The following is a 19,463-nucleotide window of genomic DNA, read 5'->3' as shown; positions in this document are numbered from 1 at the left end:
TTTAATGGTGTCTCTGCTCTTACAGAAACCGATATGCTTCTGTCCAAGTGTGTGATGCTAACTGCTGAATGTCTATGGCATTAATATAAGCAGACATAAATAGAGCAAGGCCTCTACAAAAACCATGTCTTTTCCGATCATACAAACTATACCTGTGTTCAGATATTATTTTTTAATTGAAAATTTTCAGTGGCTTCCTGGAGCTAAATTTGTACTCAATGTTAAGAGTACATAAAGTCCATCCTGAAACCATCTTTACAGGAAATTGAGATTCAAATTCCCTTTTCTGTCTTCTGAGTAGAATGGTTACACTTTTTAAACACATATATATGTATATGTTTGTGTGTATATGTGTGTATATATACATGTATGTAAGTTGTATATTCATTTGACAAGGAAGATTCATATGTATGGGATAGTTTTTAAAATGCAGTTTCCCAAAAGCCAGTGAAGGAATAGGGAGGCATGAATGAAGTGGGCTGAAACAATTTTGATCTTATTTGCAATACTCCTGTTTTACAAATTATAGAGAGGAAAATCATGGGGTTTTTCTTGAAACAAAAACTGAGCTGGTTTACAGAATTTGAAGGGATATGTACAAACAGCTATTCCTGCTTACTTGTTACCATGGACGTTATTTGGGGGGTTATTGTCTTTGTTTTCATTGAATAGTTTAAAGTTTGGAGGACAAACTGTATGTCTTAAGTAAAACAGAAGATGAATCTTTACATGAATGGTGAAATGAACTTTAGCTGCACTAAATGCTTGCGTATTTCAATGTTGTCATAGTTGGACACTGCACAGAACAGCATTTATATATACTTCATGTGTCTTGTACCAAGTGCTAAAGGAAGTTGCCTGCAATAGTGATACCTAAGAAGTTGTCACATTCACTAGAGTTCTGTTCTCCCCCTCTCTTCATAGCATTCCTGATCCGTCCACTACGTGAATTTTTTTCTCTTTTTAGTGTCATCATCTGACTTTTCTCTAGCAAAACTATAGTGATGAGTTTGCTATGCAAAAACACTTGTCCAAAGGGTCGTGTAGAGTATGAATATATTTGACAAATCTTTTCTTCATTTTTCTTAGGAGATAAGTTTTACCTGGCATTGGTGAACTGGGGAGTCCTAATGCAGATCTTGGGCTAAACGCATGTAGGTAGTAGTGTTCCCCTGTTTCCCTCATCAGTTACCACTGCCACCACTTGATTATCGGAAACAGGATGTCAGGAAATCCTTCCCTGATTAAGTCTTTTGGCATTTTAATTCCAAGAATTATTTCATTACTGAGAAAGAAATGCCCAGGCACGGATTCACAGGACTGATGAAAAACACTTGAACTTGCCTGCAAACTTTCTGAAAAATTTCGCCTTTATTAGAGACCCTTTTCTCTGCATTCTTAATTTCTGTGCAATTAATCAAAGAATAACGGGAGTAATTTATTAACTTTGACAGGCAAATTGTCTTCTACATCAAAGTACTGTTCTTCTAGCTCTCTGGCAGTGGACAAAATTAAATCTTTAATAGAAATCTTAATGTCTTCACCAAAAAAGAAGTGGAAAATATTATGTATTATGTAGCATGTTACTTTTTCTTGCTTACAGGGCACAGACATAACGGCTAGTAGAGCATCTGAAAGGTGAGAGTATTGTGTTTTGAATACTTCCACTGATCTGACATGTATAATGGCAGTAGTTAAAACTGCTGAAGGTGAATCCATTTGCATTTCTTTTTGAAACCAGGTCTCTGTCTTTTGCTGATATTTATAAGCTTTTTTTTATATAGCTTTAAGATGTTCTTTGGCACCTTTAAACATTTTTCTTTGCTGTCTCATAACTTGAGTTCCAGTATTTTAATTTAAAGAGCGTTCTGTTGTGAGAATGTGAAGCAATGTGCGTATTATGCGTTCTGAAGTATTGTCAAAAAGATGCATTGTGGAATGAAAAAATGGCATTGTGTCGAAAGCATTCTGTCTTGACAGTTCCTGTTCTGCAGAACTCTGAGTAGTTTCAAGAACTGGAATAGTTTTAGGATTTTTTTTTTTTTTTAAGTTGTTAGCCTCAGCTTTTCAGTTACTTAAGTAAAAGGTGTGTTGCTTTGAAAAGGTGGCTAACAATTGTTTGGAGCTGGCTGCCAGAAATGGTTCTCAGAACTCCCCAATTGCTTTGTCAGATAAGTCTTTACCCCATAAAAGTGTTGTGGTGTTGTTACAGTTTTTTGTTTGTTTTGGTGTGTGTGGTGGTTGGGGGTTTTTTTTGGTGTTTTTTTTTTCTGTTTTTTTTTTTTTTTTACTTTTCACTCTGTTCTGAAGGTACTTAGAAGGAGGCTTAGCATTTGCAGTATTTGGTAGCATGAGGGTGGATTGGTTTTTATCTCACCAAGATTGGGTAACGCTTTGTCTGAAATGTCTTCTTCCTTTCCGTCTTTCATATTTTAATAGGGGTATTAGAATTTTATGAAACCTAATTAATTCAGAAAGACTGGTGTTTACACAGACAGATTGTATAATGCTTATGGCTCTGGGTATGCTTTCATGCTTGATATCAAGGAAGGAGGGGATGGTTTAGGTCCTGAAAGTAATGTTATCTGCACTTAATTGTATTTTCACCCTTTCTTCTGCAGCCTTTCCAACATCTTCCTTTGGAACAGTAGAGGGTAGGTGAAGCTTTTCTAGAGACAGGCTTCTCTTTAAAACATGGCTAGCAAAATGGCAAAAGTGGAGGTGCCTTGTTTTTGTTTTATTCTGTCCTTTAAAGATCAAGGAAAATAGGAAGAAAGATCCGTTGTTGATATTATGAAATAGGCCTTCGCTGTAATTAACAGCCTGGGAATTTTTCTGCTTGCTTTTCTTATCCCTGTGTTGCAAAAGTTTGCTGTCCTGCTGGGATTTCTTTTGGGAATGCAGAGGTGTGTTCTAGCTAAAAAGCATGTGTTTTTGCCTAATAAGCTTTCCTAGCCACTGAGCCCAGCTGGCTGCTGCAGTCTGTATTTGTTTTGTCTTAACTAATTTTTATATCCATGCTTTAAATTAAACTAACACTTTTTGCATTAAATGACAAACCAAGCACAATGTCCATAAATGAAACCAAACACTATAATCTACTAATTTTTGTTTTCAATGTGCAGCATTACATAATCAAGCAGCCTACTAAGAAGGAAGATGTGGAAGTAACACTGGTGGCATGTAAATGGTGCTGAACTAAAGTCATCAGCCTTTGTTGAAGGGAATATTTATATTGAGTTAATGGTTTAGCACTTCCTTTCCGAAATACAGAAGACAAGCGAAGAGAGCAGGGTCTGGCTGGTCAGCACAAAATGTTCTTGTCAAATCTTCGTATCTTTTGCTGTAGGAGACTATATATGCTGTCAACAGGTAGCATTTAGCTGGAGTCCACTGATGGGTTAATTTTCAGGATTGCTGCAGTCTTGCAGCTACCTTTGAAGTTGACAAAAGTTCCAAGTACTCAAACTCTCTGAAATTTAGCCACTTGTCTTTCTGGTTTGGTCCAAATTATCAATGAACAGAATAAATGTTAGAAGATTAAGCATGGAATAGAAATTCTATTTCAAAATAGTCATGCATCACTATTTATGAGTCTACAACAGTGATACTGGAATGGTTGCTGCAAGATTGTTCTTCATGTATTTGTGGAAATCAAAAATGTTTTTGTTCTTATGCCCCCTTCTCTTCTTGTCTCCAGTTTTTGTAGTTGAGTGATGTGAGACGTTTTCTTGTTAGAAAAGCATGTGCCAATGGGAAAAGGAATGTGTCTTTATCTTCTGTGATGCTCACAGATTTTGGGACTGTTGGGTCATATGTCCTTCGCTCTAGACAAAGGCTTACTGTGGCTGATACCTGTAAAGATGCATTACTGTAACGTGGGCTTCAGTCTCAGGAGGTGCAGAGCTTTAGCTACGAGGCTAGTGCTACATCATCTTCAGTGCTGTTTCAGGTAGTGCTGCTTCTCTACTTCTGCCTCTCTAGCCTTGTGGATGACAGCAACAGTTTGGGTTCTGGCACAGTTCCCCTCAGCTCCTCAGCCCCTTTCACTGTCAGTTTGGGCTGTGTACCCTTCTTCCTTTTTTTTTCCTCCAGACTGTCCATGCCTGGCCCTGGTTTACAGCTGCAGTTGCCACATTCAGTGCAATCATAAGCATGGACGAGAGATGTAGGCTTGCCTCTTCTCTGGCTTTATTGCTGAATATGAAAACTTTTCATATAGTACCAGTCAAATATACAAAGCTCTGGCTACTTCCCACTCTGCTGTTAGGTACCAGAGGAGTTTGTTTTTTTTTTTTTTTTTAGTAAGATGCAGCAGCTGCTTGGAAGTTAAATAAAAAAAAAACCACACAACAACAATAATAAAAACACCCCCCCACACACCCCCTTTAACCCTGTTTGGATATTTATTGTCGCAGTAGTAAGGACAGACTCTTTTCTTCTAGTGAATTCATGTAGTTTAAAGCTGCTGTGAGTAGAAGCTTCTCCCTTTGCTGCTAGGGTGAGTGGCATCTGACCTGCACGTAAATGCTCTCCTGTTCTCATATTCATTGTAGGCAAGCAGTCTGAGCTGGGTCAAGATGAAGATTTGAATCTATTTGATGGTTCTCCATGTTGCTCTTCAAAGAATTGCATTGCAGTGGGGCTCTAGACCTTTTTTTTCCTTTTACACAAATGTCAGTGGACAGATTTAGGGCCTCGATGTCAACTCCATTCACTTACAGGTTTGCCTCATGTTTATTAAACTGTGACTGATCAGAATCAAAGTAAATTTCCTGAAGTCAAAACTACTGATAATGACACCTCAAAAAGATATAAATAATTGCATTTGTAATTACACTATTAAAAAAGGGCAGACTTTTCCATGTAACTGAAAAAAAAAAACCCACCCCACTTTTTTTTCCTAACAGCGCTCTTTTTAGTAATGTATTAAAAATATCAAGATGAATTTTTTACACTTGATTTAAAAATCTCGATTCAGAAATTTGTTTAGGTCTTCTGAACAAAGCAATGACACTAATACATGAAATGTAATCTGTTAAAGGCTTACAGGCATCTGTGAGAAGGGAATATATGGATTTTTACTTAATGCTATTGTTTGGTACATTAAAAAAAACCCCAACAAAATATTGTTGAGTTGTTGGATATTGCTGGAAAAAAAAATAAGAGTATGAGAAGGAGATCTCATTTAGCTGTAGCCAAAATAAAAAGAGGAAAGAAATGAGAACTTCTCCTGCAACGTTGTCATCCTGCACTTCTCAGTGGAAGGTTTCAGCATTATAACTGAAACTTGGTTAAAAAAAAAAATAATAATTTAAAAGTCATGTCTTTAATAGTCCTGACATCAGTGATGGAAATTCAGAAAGTGCTTCACAGCCACTATGACCTTTACAGTATTAAACCTGTCCAAGGATTGGTATCGTAGCTTTTCAGTAGCACTCTGAAACCATCAAGAAATGGTGTCCTTGCTTTTTTTGAATTTGCTGGCAGTGTGTATTTGAAGTTCTATAGTATGGGAGGAATAGAGATTTCAGCCACAAAATACAAAGATTATATATTATGCTGGACATACAGTTTAAACACAACTCTACGTAAGGTTACACGTACTTCAAATGTAACAAACTTAAAATGCTCTTTTCGGTCTTAATGGAAGGTTGGCTTTGTGATAATTAGCAAAGTGCTTGGTAGTATCTTGGAGGTGGCGGCGGGGGGGAAAGGAGCAGACAGCTGAAACTTTGTAGTTCTATGTTTCTACAAAAAAGGCAAGTATTTGTTATGGCAGCGTTTTTTTTTCTTAACGTGTGGACAAGATGCTCTAAACTCAGCTTCAAGAACTGAGTCTGATGAGTGAAGTGCCAAATTGAGAATGGATTGTGATGTATTTTTATTTTGTGTTGGGTTTTGGGGGTGTTCTTTGTTTCTTTGGGGGGAGGGGGCGGGCAGGTTGGAGGGTTTTTTGGTTGCTTCTTGATTCCATTTAGGGGATTCCAAATTTCTCTACGTAGAAACCACATCTTCCCCAAGCCCTCCTGAACGACAGGAGCTAGAATTTCATGTGTCCTGATCTTGAGAGGCAGTAACAATTTTAACTGCACCCCTCATCCCAATTAATTCCTTTGAGAGGCAGGTAAAATGAACTTATTTTGCAAAACAAGTTAATGTTCCAAATGCAGCATGAAGTATTAAAACATAATAATTGGCTGTATGTCCTATGTAAAAAGGCAGAAGCTCCTTGCTAAGAAACTATCACCCACCTTTCTACACACACTGTGATTAATTATTACTCTGTGAGACTGCAGCAATTTGCGAACTCTTTAAATGGAAATGGATACAGAAATAAATTTATCATGAGAATGCTTATTTCCCAGGTTTTTTTTTCTGAAGATGCCTTCATTCATCTTACCAGTTTTAGTGTGAGAAATTCAAACTCCTTTTCTCTTCCACAAGGTATTTTGTGTTCATATTGCTGTAATAACAGTTTTTCTAAGCTGACTTGCATGTCTGTAGAGTTCAGAATATCCATCTGTCTAAATCTTAAAATCTTCTAAAGGGTGAACTGCAGTTCTGACCACCTCTATCTTATCTCCATATCTTTAGGTTTGTGAATTTGCGTGAACGTTTTCCGGTGAATGAAAGACCTCTTATTTTGCTCTAGTAAAATGAATTATTAATTTGTTTTGTACTGAGGTATGAGAAAATAGTAAGCTTCAGCTTACTAGCTATCAAAGCATGTTCTGTGCAAGCATATTGAGAATTTGCTTTCATTCTCTGGATGTTCCTAGGCAGTAATGTGCTAGTTGGCTTGGACTATTCCTGTACATGTACAGCTAGGTGAACATAAATATGTCCTCAGATGCTGATGTCTTAATATTGTAAGTGGAACTAGACAAGCAAAATTTCTAGTTTGTCCATTATAGTTCCATTTTATGCTTCATGCTAGTGAAAGCACTGTTGTTTGAGGCCCTGTGAATGTTCTGTCTGATTTTCTCTGAAAGGCTTGCTGTGTAATTTTAGAGGATGCACTTGTTCTGTGATGAAGGCTAGTGTGTATGGGTTAATGGTCTTTTCTGTGTCAGCACATTTTTCTGGCATATTTTTAAGGGGGAATGATCTTGCTTCTTGGGAGTGGTTTGTGATGCTTTGGGCAAATCAGTCTTTGGAAGGAGAATCAGCAAATGTTCTGTATAGCTCTTGTAAAACCAAAAGGGAAGTTTATTTCATTCTTTTGTAATGGTTTTTCTTGTAGGCACTGTGAGGGGACTAGAACTTGTCTTCAGCTCCTATTAGACAAAGAGGAAGTTTTATTCTTATGGCAAGAAGAGAGTTTGGCTTGTATGCCTTATTTGTTTGTTACATGTATCATCATTGAAACCCACAATTGTCAGAAAAGTTGTAAGTAATGGGGTTAATTTCTGTACTACCAGTTGGCTTGCTTTGCTACAGTAAATATAAAAATGTCGTGTATAATAACTCTTTTAAAGTCTTGACAGAATGGTGCATAACTCATAGGAAGCTTTTAAAAGCAGAAATGTTTTCTACCAGACTAATGCTTTTTGGTTAGGCTCAACAATGGATCTACCCTATTTAGTGCAGCATTGTTTGTTTTTAAAATAAAACAAATAGTCGCTAATAGATGCACTCTGTCACTCTCTTGCTGCTCATTTTTGACTAGTCTCCTTTTCTGCTGAGAGTATTTGTCTCATAAATAAGTCATGCCACAGAGAATCTGTGCTGTAGCATCATCCCATCCATCTTTCCTACTAGCAGAATTGCTTTGACTTTGATGTGGACTAATTAAGTTCACATATTTTTATGGACATCTTAGAGTAGTTAAAGAAAAGATAGCTGAAATATCTGTGCTTTTCTTAATGAGGCTGTACAACTTGTTAGGGCTTTGATCGTATGTATCCTGAAGTTTCTTTTTTCTTTTCTTTCTGAAAGGATGCTATCTAGAGTATTTCCATCAAAGTAGTATGGCAAACTTCCCAAGAGCATACCTGTTTTCATATGAAGAATCCGATTTCTTAGTTTTATGCAAGGCAAAATACAATCTCTGCAGCATGGGCAGGGTTTAATAAGACTCTGCACAGCATCAGGCAGGTTTGTGTGTTTAGCTTGCTCCTTGAATTGCTTCCCAAGTCACGTGCTCACAGATTAGATCAATACATTACCTAATAGGACGTTTAAAAACATTTCCACGATTTGCTGACATGGGGGAATGGTGAGGTAAAGTAATAGATTTTGTACTAGATCTTAGAATACACTACTGCGGTATTGGCAAGCCCCTTGTTCTCATGTGAAATTCGCTACTGCAGTGGTGCATTGCAGGAAATAGATAAAAATCAACACACAGAACATATCCATGCATCATATACATTCGGGGAAAGAGACATGCATTTGAACCTTAAGCAGCTTACATGTTTTCAGAAGGCAAATATGCTTTCCACTTCTAAAAGAATCCTACTACAGAAGGACATGCAATTTAATTTGAAAAAGATCCATTATTTAAATGGTTTAAAAACATAATAGGCTCTTAAATGCATCTTTATAGAGTACTTGAGAAATCATTTAGATTTGTAAATGCTACTGGTGGGGGTGAGCACCTACCAAAGGAGAAGCAAATAAGCAATTTCAGCATAGTCATTTGAATTTCAGAGAATTGCTTTGTTCTTGTTGAAATACAGCTTTTTACTACTGTGACTATATATGGGGAAACCGAAATTGCATCTTTAGAGCATCTTCCTATTTTTCTCCTCTAGCTTGTGCTGTCTGTCTTTTAAATTGTGCAACTGTTTGGTTTTATTTTTTCCCTCCCAAGTTTCATATCATCCTTGTACCTGCTGTGGAATTCTGTGTGAAACAAAAGTTGGAAAAAGTTGGGTTTTTTTAAAATCAAAACAACACCAACAAACACAAAAAATCAAACTGATTTAAGGTCCACCTCTTGGCATGATATATCATCCAGAGTAAGGAGAGCAGGAAAAAAATCTGTATGTAGAGGGCAAATGATAACTAGTCAGTTCTCTGTTTCACCCGCAAATACAATTCTTAATTTCCTCAAAGTTCTCTAGTTTTAGATTGACTTGCACTGCTCTCTTGAGAAGAGCCCTTGAACCAAACCTGTGTTTTTGGAGCTTGGATAGACTTTGGCTGCAACATTATTCTCATTTAAGAACATGTCTTCATTGCAGAGTTGATTCAGAAAAATGTGTTGTCTCTCTTCTGAGTATTGTCCATACATATAATCCCTTAATTTTAGTGTGTTGGAGCTTTAACTGTAATTCCCTTCAGGGTACATACACTCCAAGCTTAAGATAGCACAGATTGTCAATAGAAGTAACTCCCCAGCTGCATAGTCTAATTGTTTTAGAGCAGGAAGGCATGATTACTGCACAAACAGCTGCAGTTGCTCTAAATGTGTGTCACTGCCCCTCATTTGGAGATGGTTCCACCTGCAGTTGAGCCAGTGGAACAAATAATGTGAGTGCTCCTCATCAGCACGAAGTCGCCTGTCTTAGTTTAGAAAAATACATGTTAGGTGCAAATTGTATGAGGTGAAGCAGAACAGTTTAAACCAGTCCCTTCCCGTAGGAAGGGGACAAATAAGATGAGTTTACTGATGTTTTCCATCCTGCCATTTAGTGCAAGGCCTCATTGGAGCTTTGATCTTACTGGATGGAAGACCACATTAAAAGCAAGTTACTATTCTTGTTCTGAATCTTTGGGGAAAAAATGACTTACTTGAAGTAGCTCACTTAAGAATGGGAAAGGTTGCTTTAGGATAGGGTGATCCCAGTGTATAACGGCATATAATGTTAGCAACTAGTAGGTCAAGTTTATTAGATGAGAACTAAAGTATCTGTCCTCAAGAGGCCTGGTTCTTTCTGGAAGAAGGGCTCTAGGAAGACTTTTCTGACTCCTATAGATCAATCTTTGTATGTATTAATCCAGTTATTTGTGAATAAGGAAGGGTGGAAAAGGAGGTTGTCTTTTCTGAAATAACTTTCAGTGATTTTTTTTTTTTTCTTCTTTTCTGCTCTCTCTCCCTTTACTGGTCTCAGAGCAGCTGTAGTATGTTTGGCACACAGGAAAATGGTCTTTAAAACTATTCTCTAAATGCACTCAAGAATTCAGAAAAGCATGTGGAGTCATAAAAAAACCTACTATATGATCTGACACTTAGTATGTATAGAAGCATTTTTAAAGCTTTCTGTGTGGAATCTGTTTGCTGTCTTTTTTTTTTTTTTTTTTATTTTAATGGACTCAAAGCTATTTCAAACTTGCTTCTTTCAGTTCAGATTAGTGAGTCTCCTTATTTTATACTGCACCTTTTTCCAACTTCTGCTTAGTGAAAAGTTACCTGTATTTTCCTTAACAGTGATAGGGAATGAACCCCTCCCTGCCAATTTAGGGCTGGAACAATAGTGCCGTGCAAATGAGTTATTAACGTAACTACTCACAGTGCTCTAGAACTGCTCAGTAATATCCATTCCCATTTTATGGTGTAGTTTGGAGAAGGAAAGTGAATGCTCTGGCTATTGATTCAGAAGTCAGTGGACGCTGGGATATTACCTGCTTTGTGAAAGTTTCTGGGATAACTTAATCCAGATTTTTCATTCTTCAGTAGAATGAATAGTGTTATTTCGGATGATGTTTGTTGTCCTTTCAGGCTTATTCTGAATGTTGTTGCTTCCAGCTGATGTGTCTAAAGATGCTTTTATAGATGGCCTCTTTTCTTGCATGTTACGAAACAGCCCCTCTGTATTGCTTATGCCCTGTGAACTTGAAGGGTTCACCTGCATGTTCCTCTTGTGTCTTGTCTTTGGGTCAGTGTTCTTTTTTTTGTTACTAACAATTCACTTTTGTATAAAGCATTTTGCTGGTGTTCAGCTAACTCTTGAAAGCATGGCGCACCTCTCTTGTCATCTTCCCACCCTTGGGGCAGAGAATAAAAACAATTGTTTACTATGTCCAAAGGCACAAGGCAAAATACTGTCAGGCTTCCAGAGTCATTTTTGTGGTTAATTTTACACAGAAGTGGTAACAACCTAGTTGGTATCTTTTTTTTTTTTCCTCTTTTTTTATCTTTTTTCTTTCTTCTTCTTCTTATCTCTTTTTTTTTTTTTTTCTTATATAACTTAATTCTACTCATTCTACCATTATTATTTCTCTGGATGGGGATCCTGGTCCAATCAAAATATTTGGCCAACTGTGCTTTGGTTCCTGGTGGGTTAGCCACACTGCTGTTGTGGCAAGCCATCACTCCTGCAGAAGGTAGCTCAGGCTGCTTTATTAATTAGGATAAACTCCCATACTCCCCAGCCTCCAGAGAATTTGTCAGCTTGGCATCAGAGCATCACAGAATACTTAGCTGAGGCTTGTCATTGCCAGATGAGGAAATTGAGATAATTTGTCAAAACCAAAAACTACAACTGAAAAAGGAATAGGATTAGTATGCTTTTAAAACTTTTAGACCAAAAAGTACTAATTAAGCAGATAATTTGAAATATTCTCATATTTGCCTCAAAAACTGCAAGTCTCGTTCCCCTTGTGTGGGTGCTAGTGTGTCTTCTGTGAAGATAGGATGGGGGGGGGGGCGACACACCAAACCTGAAAAAATAAAGGTGGGGGGAAATTGCCTTCAGAATTTGAATTGCAGAAAATATTTAATCATTCTTTCTCTGGCAGTAGGTACTGTGCAACTAATATTTTTTTCAAAATCAGGGTTAAATTAAGAGAAAATGATTCTGAGGTTCAAACAGGTGAGTTTAATGTATATGCTACTTTGCCTTATCAAAAGACAGGTAGTTTGTGCCCTTGCTGGGATGCAGCATCTTGAATAAGGTGTAATGGCAAAGGTTTATCAGTCTGGAAGGAAAAAAAAAAGTTTTCTCAAGTTGCTTTCTAGCATCTTTTGTACCGTGTTCAGTACTTTCATTTTTCCCTCTTTCACAGTTTTTTTCACTTACAGGCAGAAGTAGGATTAATTGGGATTAGCCATGGGTAATCTAATCTACAGAAAGACAGCAAGCTGCTCAGATGGTCATAATGGTATATTTTTATTTACACTCAGTTTGAGAACTGTGATGTTGTTAAATAACTTAGGCTATTTCATCTTTAATTATAAATTGTGATATTGTCTTCAAACTTGTGCTCAGATGGTCAGAGCCAAACATGCTGTTCACAGACTAGGCAAATTGTGTAGACATCTTCTCTCTGCTGCACCCGATGGCAATAAGGGAGCCAGCAAATACACAGGTGCAGAGCAAGTGCCTTAGATTTAATGTTTGCTGTTGAACAGAGCTGAAATACTTAACCGTCTTTTTCTGCTGCTCTCTAAACAAACACTTAGAATAACCCAGTTTACGAAGTTACCTGTACTTGGCTTTTTTTAAAAGGTGACTTTCTGAACATTTGCCAAACCACAGAATTCTGCAACTAGTGCACAGTTTTGCTAGTACTAATAAAACCTTTACTGGTACCCCTGAACTTAGTGAGGCTGGAAACAAAATTTACAGTATTGATGTCATATTTTCTTTAAAAAATAGACATTTCTAATCGGACAATATCATAATTAAGACTTGGTTGCAGGAAGTGAGGGAACAATACTTCAGTTGATTTTTTTTTTTTTTTTTTTTTTTTTTAAAAGCTGATGTGTCAGAAATGTGCCCTGACTGGGGCACACTGAGTAACTCTGAATCATCCTATCAGCATGTGGAGGAGTGATTTATATGCCATACCACAGAGGACTATAGAATCAATTCCTTCTTTTTGTTTCTTGAAACCTAAGAACATGGCTTTGAAGTCTTAAATACTTAAGTTTGTGAAATATCCTAGCCACTATACTAATGGGACTGTGACACGCCTGCCTCAGGAAAGCAGTTCAGTGAATCTTGAAGTGAATGTAGACTAAGAAGTGATAGAAATGTCGTAAGGCAGATTTGACCTAAATTTGTTACTCTTGAGGTGCAAAGAGTTCTTGAGAGTAGTAAATCTTGTCAGCTGTTATTTAATATTGGCTTTCTCCTCTCACAAGGCAGAAGAAGCACTGCTGTTGGAATAGCCATAGGGTCTCCATCTTCAGCAAAGAAAGAAGCAGTAGTCAGTTCTATGACCTTTTGTGATTATCTGTCGTTTTTCTTTCAAAAAATAGGCTGAGGGAAGCATGCTGTTCATCACTCAACATGTGCTGCTGTGTCTACATTACATTTGGACAAGAATTGGTTGCAACACAGATGGATAAGAATAAAGATAAAAGTCTGTGCCTAGGCTATGGTCTAGACATGGCAAGGTGAATAGGAGAGGCAAAAATTGACAGAGAGGAGTCGTCTTTCTAAAGAATTAGACTTGGTTTTGGGCTGGAAAGTGAAGTGTACCCTTCCAGAGACTTTCAATAATGATGATAATGTATTAGAAAATTAAATACTTTGTTGTCTTGTTTCTGATGTGTCTAAATGTTATGTCTGTTTACACAAAAACTTACTATAAAAGGTGGGGAAATCAGAAATAGATCTGTATTGGGAAACTTCTACTTTCCTAATGCTAAGAATTTGTACATGATCAAACACTTGCAGAGATCCATAGCCAGTGTATTTGCATTAAGAGTACCTTAAGAATCTGCTTCAAGTTGCTTGTGAACATGTACAGTGTGGCAACACTTTCCTTATGATCTTTTAACCTCCCAAGCCTCCCACTGTCTTGTTAGTGTTACCTAGTTCATCTTTTCCTGTGAACCTTTGTGGTGAATATGGTTTGCAGACTGTGAAAGGTAGGAGGTCTTTGGCTTACAAGCTTGTAACTGACAACAGCTCTATTCTGAAAGAGCTTTGATATATTTAGTGTGAGCGTAAGAGGCAAGACTCCTTAGGTACCCAAATGGAAAACTTCTTTAAAAAGATGTTTTCCTCTCATATACAATTAAGTGAAAAATGAGCTTCTAAAGCTACTTCTGAAATAGCTGGAAATATGGAAGGATGTTTTGCAGTAGCTAAGGTCTATTGCATGCCTCTTGCTTTTTCTGCACAGTTTGCTTTGCAGGGATAGTGTATTGCCACTTGAAACTGCCATTCATTGATTTGAGGAGCCAATATTATATGAAGTTGAAACAGGTTTGTGGGTTTTTGGAACAACTGATGCTACGTGCCCAGCATGACCTTCTTGCTTTAGGTGGAGCCTGAGCTGACCCAGGAAAGGAGAGCAGGAAGAGAAACTGTCAGACAGAACTGCTAGGGCAAAACAACGCCTTTATTTTCTCCACCGCTGTTTTGATGGTAGGATGGTAGACTAATAATAAGCTATTCTGACAATTTGGGAAGACTTGGAGTGTCAGCAGTCTAGTTTTTGACCTACTGATGCCTGGTGCTTTCTTTTTAACTCATTTCATATCATAACTATTAACACTATTAAGAGCAGGTGGCCTTTTAGAGATGGACTCTATTGACATGTGTTAGAGGTGGTTACAACCAGTTCCCTTTTGTGTGTTGTGCACTATTCTTTACATCCTCATTTGCTAGGCTCTTTAAACCTCCTTTAAAGAAGGTACAGAACCATTGCTGAGCGTCTGGGTGTGTGAGTTACCACTTAGTAGAAATAAAGGAGATCAGTAGAGGAAAAAACACTGAAGAGGGAATTGGGATATCTAATGTTACTCATTCCTGCAGCTTTGTCAGAAGTGGTGTCAGTTACTGTGTATGTGTGCGTGCATACATCATTTGTATTGTGCAGAACCATTCCCTCCAGTTTCCTGTCATTTTAAAAAACTGATGATAATCTTCCCAAAAGAAAACTCTCAAGGCCTCTCCTGGTTTCTGTGTGCAGTTTGTTAGAATATCAAAGCGAAATTAAAGGGGATAGACAGAGGTTCGGTATGGGTTGAAGGAAGACTGGCTGGGGACATAAGATGAGGGACTGTGTGTGGGGAGAGGGAATAAGGTTAAAGATGGAGAGTGGGGTACTTTGAGGGTGAAGAGAATAAAGGAAAGAAGCAAGTAGGGAGCAGAACAAAATGATGGGGGGAGCAGAATAGTAATGGGAGAGGGTAGGGAGGAAGGGGAAGAGTCTGCATTTATGTCTTAGGATAAGGAAGGGGTGCTCTTGTATTTAGGAGGCCGTACCAGAGAAGAGGAGAAGTGACAGGTTGATTCTGCAGTCGAAGTGCTGGATGACTTCCTTAAAGCGTCTAGACCAAGACGGTCTAGCAAGACCTAACTTGCTTTTAAAAAAAGTTGTGTTTTAAAGCAAGCTTGTGACTTTATGGATCTGACTGATTTTGATTACTCATTTGCAGTATTCTATTTCATCTTAGACTGTAGCCTCAAGAGATGTGAGCAGGGGTGGGAGTATTATGAAACAAAGTAATTTGATTATTTGGGGTGGGGTGGGAGGGTGGCAGCTTTGTTTTAACTTAGCAAATTGTTTAAAAGCACAGACAGATGAAAAGGAGACAGCTAATCTAGTTATGAATAGCCACTATGGTTTTTGATATTGATTTCTTTCCTCACTCTGTTGTCTTTTAACCTTGTTTTCTTACAATTTTAGAAAAACCATCTTGAGCTATACTGAACAAGTAGAGGATATGGATAAAATAGGTTCCTTTAAATAAGTGATTTAACTTCCTCTTTTAACTTACCACTACTTTTTTTTTTTTACGTTCTTTGATTTCTCTTTATTTTCATGGAAATAAAAATGCTTAAGGTATGAATTTTCTGCCTTTTAGCCTAAAATGATTGGTTTTTACATGCTTGTTCTGTCATCTGTTTACAATACATTTAATGCAATAGATTTATTTTTAGCTGGCTAAGTAAAATAGCTAGTTGCTAGAGTTGTTGTCATAGCAGCAATCTTAACAGATAGGCTGATCCTATTTAGCTTTTGCAGCCAAAGAGCGACCGTTAGGCAACAGTTTGACAGTTCTGCAGTATTTTTCTAAAGATGGAAATTGTGCTGGTGGTGGTAAATTTTTTTGGTCCTACTTTAAAATATTTCTTTCTGTAGGTGTGTGGAGTTTGATTCAACCAATCTATTTTCATCTGACAGAACTTAGGAGAACTTTGAATGCACAACATGTGAGATTCAGGATTTAAGTCTTAATTTGTAGAAGCTTGAAAATAAATTACATGGTGCAGCATATTGCAAGCTTCTTTGTTGATTATTTTTTTAACAGCCATAAGTATCCTGAAAGAAAAATGCCAGACTAGACAACAGGATCGTGCATCATTTATTCAGCACTAATTTTAAGTTGTGGCACACTGGGCAAATATTACTAAAGAACTTCGGGAGTTTTTTTGGTGAAATGCACTGCCTGGGTTAGATGATAGCTTTGTATTTTAGTAATTCCAATTCTTCTTTTTTTAATATGAAGTAAAAAAGGCACTTCTATATTGTAAAGCAAAAAAAATAGTATTTTTAGATTAGCCTGTAAAATAAGGTGTACCTCTAAGTGATCTCTGTAGGTCTGAACTGTTACAGAAGCTCAGTTACTCTTAAACATATGTCTGAATGCAGTTGCTGTTGTCTGAGATGAAAAGTGAATTTACTGTGAGGAGTTTCTCCTGTCTGTATCTTCCAATCAGATGGTATTGGACCTGAATTGTTTTCTGTGTTGTTGAGCAAAAGACTTATCCGTCAAAGTCTCTTAAGTCTCTTACTAGACAGAGTAATTTTTCAAAAGATTTGTTGAAGTACCCAAGTTTAATGCTAAGAGAAAAAGTTTTGGGTGGTGTTGGCTTAAAAGAGTCCTTCAGATACGATTTAGAGTCAAAAAGTCTACTTAGCCTTCTAATTGCCTTTTTTTTTTCCTCCAGGCTTGCTTGTTAAAATGTGTTGTTATCATAGGAATGCAAACCATCATGTCAGGCTTACATGCTTATTAATTTCCAATCAATCATGGTAACTTCCATGACATACCTCCCCATTCTGGGTCGCTCAGGGAACAGTCACCACATCACTTTCCAAACTTGATTCAAAGCCAGTCTGGGAGTGGCAAAAGTGACTTCTGTAACTCTTTGACTGGTATGGATTTGAAGTTGCGCCGCTATTTTGTGGGCTGGTATAGAGAAATCTAATGAATGAATCTGGCAGAATCTCGCAGCAGAGAAATTAAATGCCATATACCCACAAACATTTTAATGTTCAAGTCATATTACAGCTTTTGAGTGGATCAAGGAGCTTGGTGCTGTGAAAAAGCAGAGTTTTTGCTGTGGTTCCACTTCCCAAAACTCCTGCCTCTTCACCCTTTTTACCTCCCTGCTGGGCATCTGCTTTCCCTGAGCTCTGATACTCATCTGAGTCTATTCCATCTCCCCACAAACTTACTAACCTGACAAGAGATTAGTTTTAGTCTAGCTTCAACTTCCAGGTTAGCAAGCTGAACTGGCTCAGCGAAGGGGCTGTTGAGCAGCAAAGCCCATTGCTTCAAGGCAGGGACTGTGGGTGGGAGGTGATTCTGAATAACTGGGCAACAACAGATGTGTCAAGACCTCGCTTCCCTGGTAATCAGCATCTCTGCTGCTGTAACGTTAAGCTTGTGCTACACTAGCCATAATGCCCAAAGATTTTGCACCAGTAATGAATGTTTGTGTGGCTCATAGCTGGATGGAGGAACTGATACAGGTTCATCCTGGGGGGAGTGGCAGGTACTTTTCATGCACATCTTTCTCCTGGCTCGCACGTGGCTGTGCAGGTCATTCTGCTGGTACGTGGTTGGTATGGGAACTGAAATGCTCAGGTGGGAATGGTAGGATTGTTTGTGTATTTTAGCAGCAGTGCCTGCTTCCCCCTGCTTGAAGTGTTCATTAAACTACAGTCTGGGAGTTGTAAATGGGTTGATTATTGTCTGCTCTTAGATGAGACCTGCTCCCTATCAAGACTTGGTAATGTATTGGACAAATGGAAGAGTTTTCTCTGTTAACATGTCTAATTGGTAGTTTTGTCACATGGGGGCAGAACTGTTTCCCCTGCTGGTCTGCAGCCTTCAAAAGGCACCGAGTAAAAGGGAAAGCTAGCAGTTAGATCTACATCTGTTTAGCTGGACTTGGAGATATTTTTCTGTCACTCATATTCTGTGTCTGTTTCTCTATTCCAGGCAAAGTCGTGCATTTGTCATATGTGTGGTGCCCACCTGAACAGACTCCACTCTTGCCTCTACTGTGTCTTCTTTGGCTGTTTTACAAAGAAACATATTCACGAGCACGCAAAGACAAAGCGACACAATTTAGGTAAGCTGTCATCCTGATATACTCACTGGTGCTTTTTAACTCGCTGTATTATCCCTGTCAGTTCCAGGCCAGTAAGGTGATATATTCTTATAGCTACCTCATTAGGCAGGGAGATCAATTTTATTTGTGCTTTGGGTTAGTTTAGTGGCATTATTTTAAACTTGGTGCTTAAGCTTCCACTGCATCACAGATAAGTTTTTGTTCACACCTTAAAATTTGAATTATTACTGTTTAGTATCTTAGTATTTATGAATTAATGTCATATATAGGGAAAAATAATAAAAATGTGTGTAGACAGTTGTTTTTTTTTTTTTTTTACTAAGTGTGAAAAATGGTGGGTTTAGTGCCTTGAACGAGAGCATTTATTTCAATGAACTTTTTTTCAGGAGGTCACATTCACTTTCTTTGTCCTTGTTAAGGAAAAAAAACATCATTCCTATCGGAAAGACAACTAATCAAATAACAATCAGAATTATTTAAACTTCTGGGGTTAAAAGTTTAAAAGTTAAAGGTTTGGGTTTTGGGTTTTGTTTTTTTTTTTCCTGGCTTGGCTTCTCGTTTCCAGTGGGGTCAATAACCTAAGTAATAAGAAAACGGTTTAATTGATATGGAGTACCTTTCCCTCAACTGCCTCAAAAATGTTGGTAAAATGCCAACAAGTTCTTCTATTCTGTCAGCTTTGGTGCTGACATGTTCAAAACCAAGAGCATTCAGTTTTGTTTTAAATTACTTATTGCTTGTAGTTTAGAACATTTTGGAATTGTACTAGTATGAGAAGACATCTGAAATTGGTAAGCACTGATAAGGCCACATCTGGTATCCTGTGTCCAGTTCCGGGCTACCCTGGAGCTACTGGGGTAGCAAAGTGCCACAAAGATGGTGGAGGTACTGGAACACCCCTTATGAGGAAGGACTGAGAGCACTGCGACTGTTTAGCTTACAGGAGAGATGGCTCAGGGGGATCTATCTCATCAGTGTGTACAAATATCTGAAAGAAGGGCTAAAAAAGGTGGAGCTAGGCTTTTTTCAGTGGTGTCCAGTGACTGTAGAAGAGGCAGTGAGCACAAAATGAAACACAGGAGGTTCCGTCTGATCATCAGGGAACACATTTTTACTGTGAGGGTGACCAAGGACTGGAACACGTTGCCCCGAGAGGTTGTGGAGTGTCTGTCCTTGCATATATTCAAAAGCTGTCTGGGCATGGTCCTGGGCAACCTGCTCTAGATGGCCCTGCTTGAGCAGGAGGGT

General features: G+C 38.0%; 1 protein-coding gene across 2 annotated transcripts in view; it reads left to right on the top strand.

The window, feature by feature from the left end:
* USP22 (ubiquitin specific peptidase 22) overlaps positions 1-19,463 on the top strand; it is a 111,673-nt gene that overhangs the window by 22,908 nt on the left and 69,302 nt on the right. For both annotated transcript variants that reach the window (XM_030001751.1, XM_030001750.1), the window contains exon 2: positions 18,083-18,215. In XM_030001751.1, the coding sequence (XP_029857611.1) occupies positions 18,083-18,215 (133 nt within the window). The remainder of the gene's footprint in view (positions 1-18,082; positions 18,216-19,463) is intronic.

The sequence above is a fragment of the Aquila chrysaetos genome, chromosome 25 (assembly GCF_900496995.4).
Source record: "Aquila chrysaetos chrysaetos chromosome 25, bAquChr1.4, whole genome shotgun sequence".
NCBI lineage: Eukaryota > Metazoa > Chordata > Aves > Accipitriformes > Accipitridae > Aquila > Aquila chrysaetos.
This window is presented reverse-complemented; position numbering and strand designations above follow the sequence as displayed.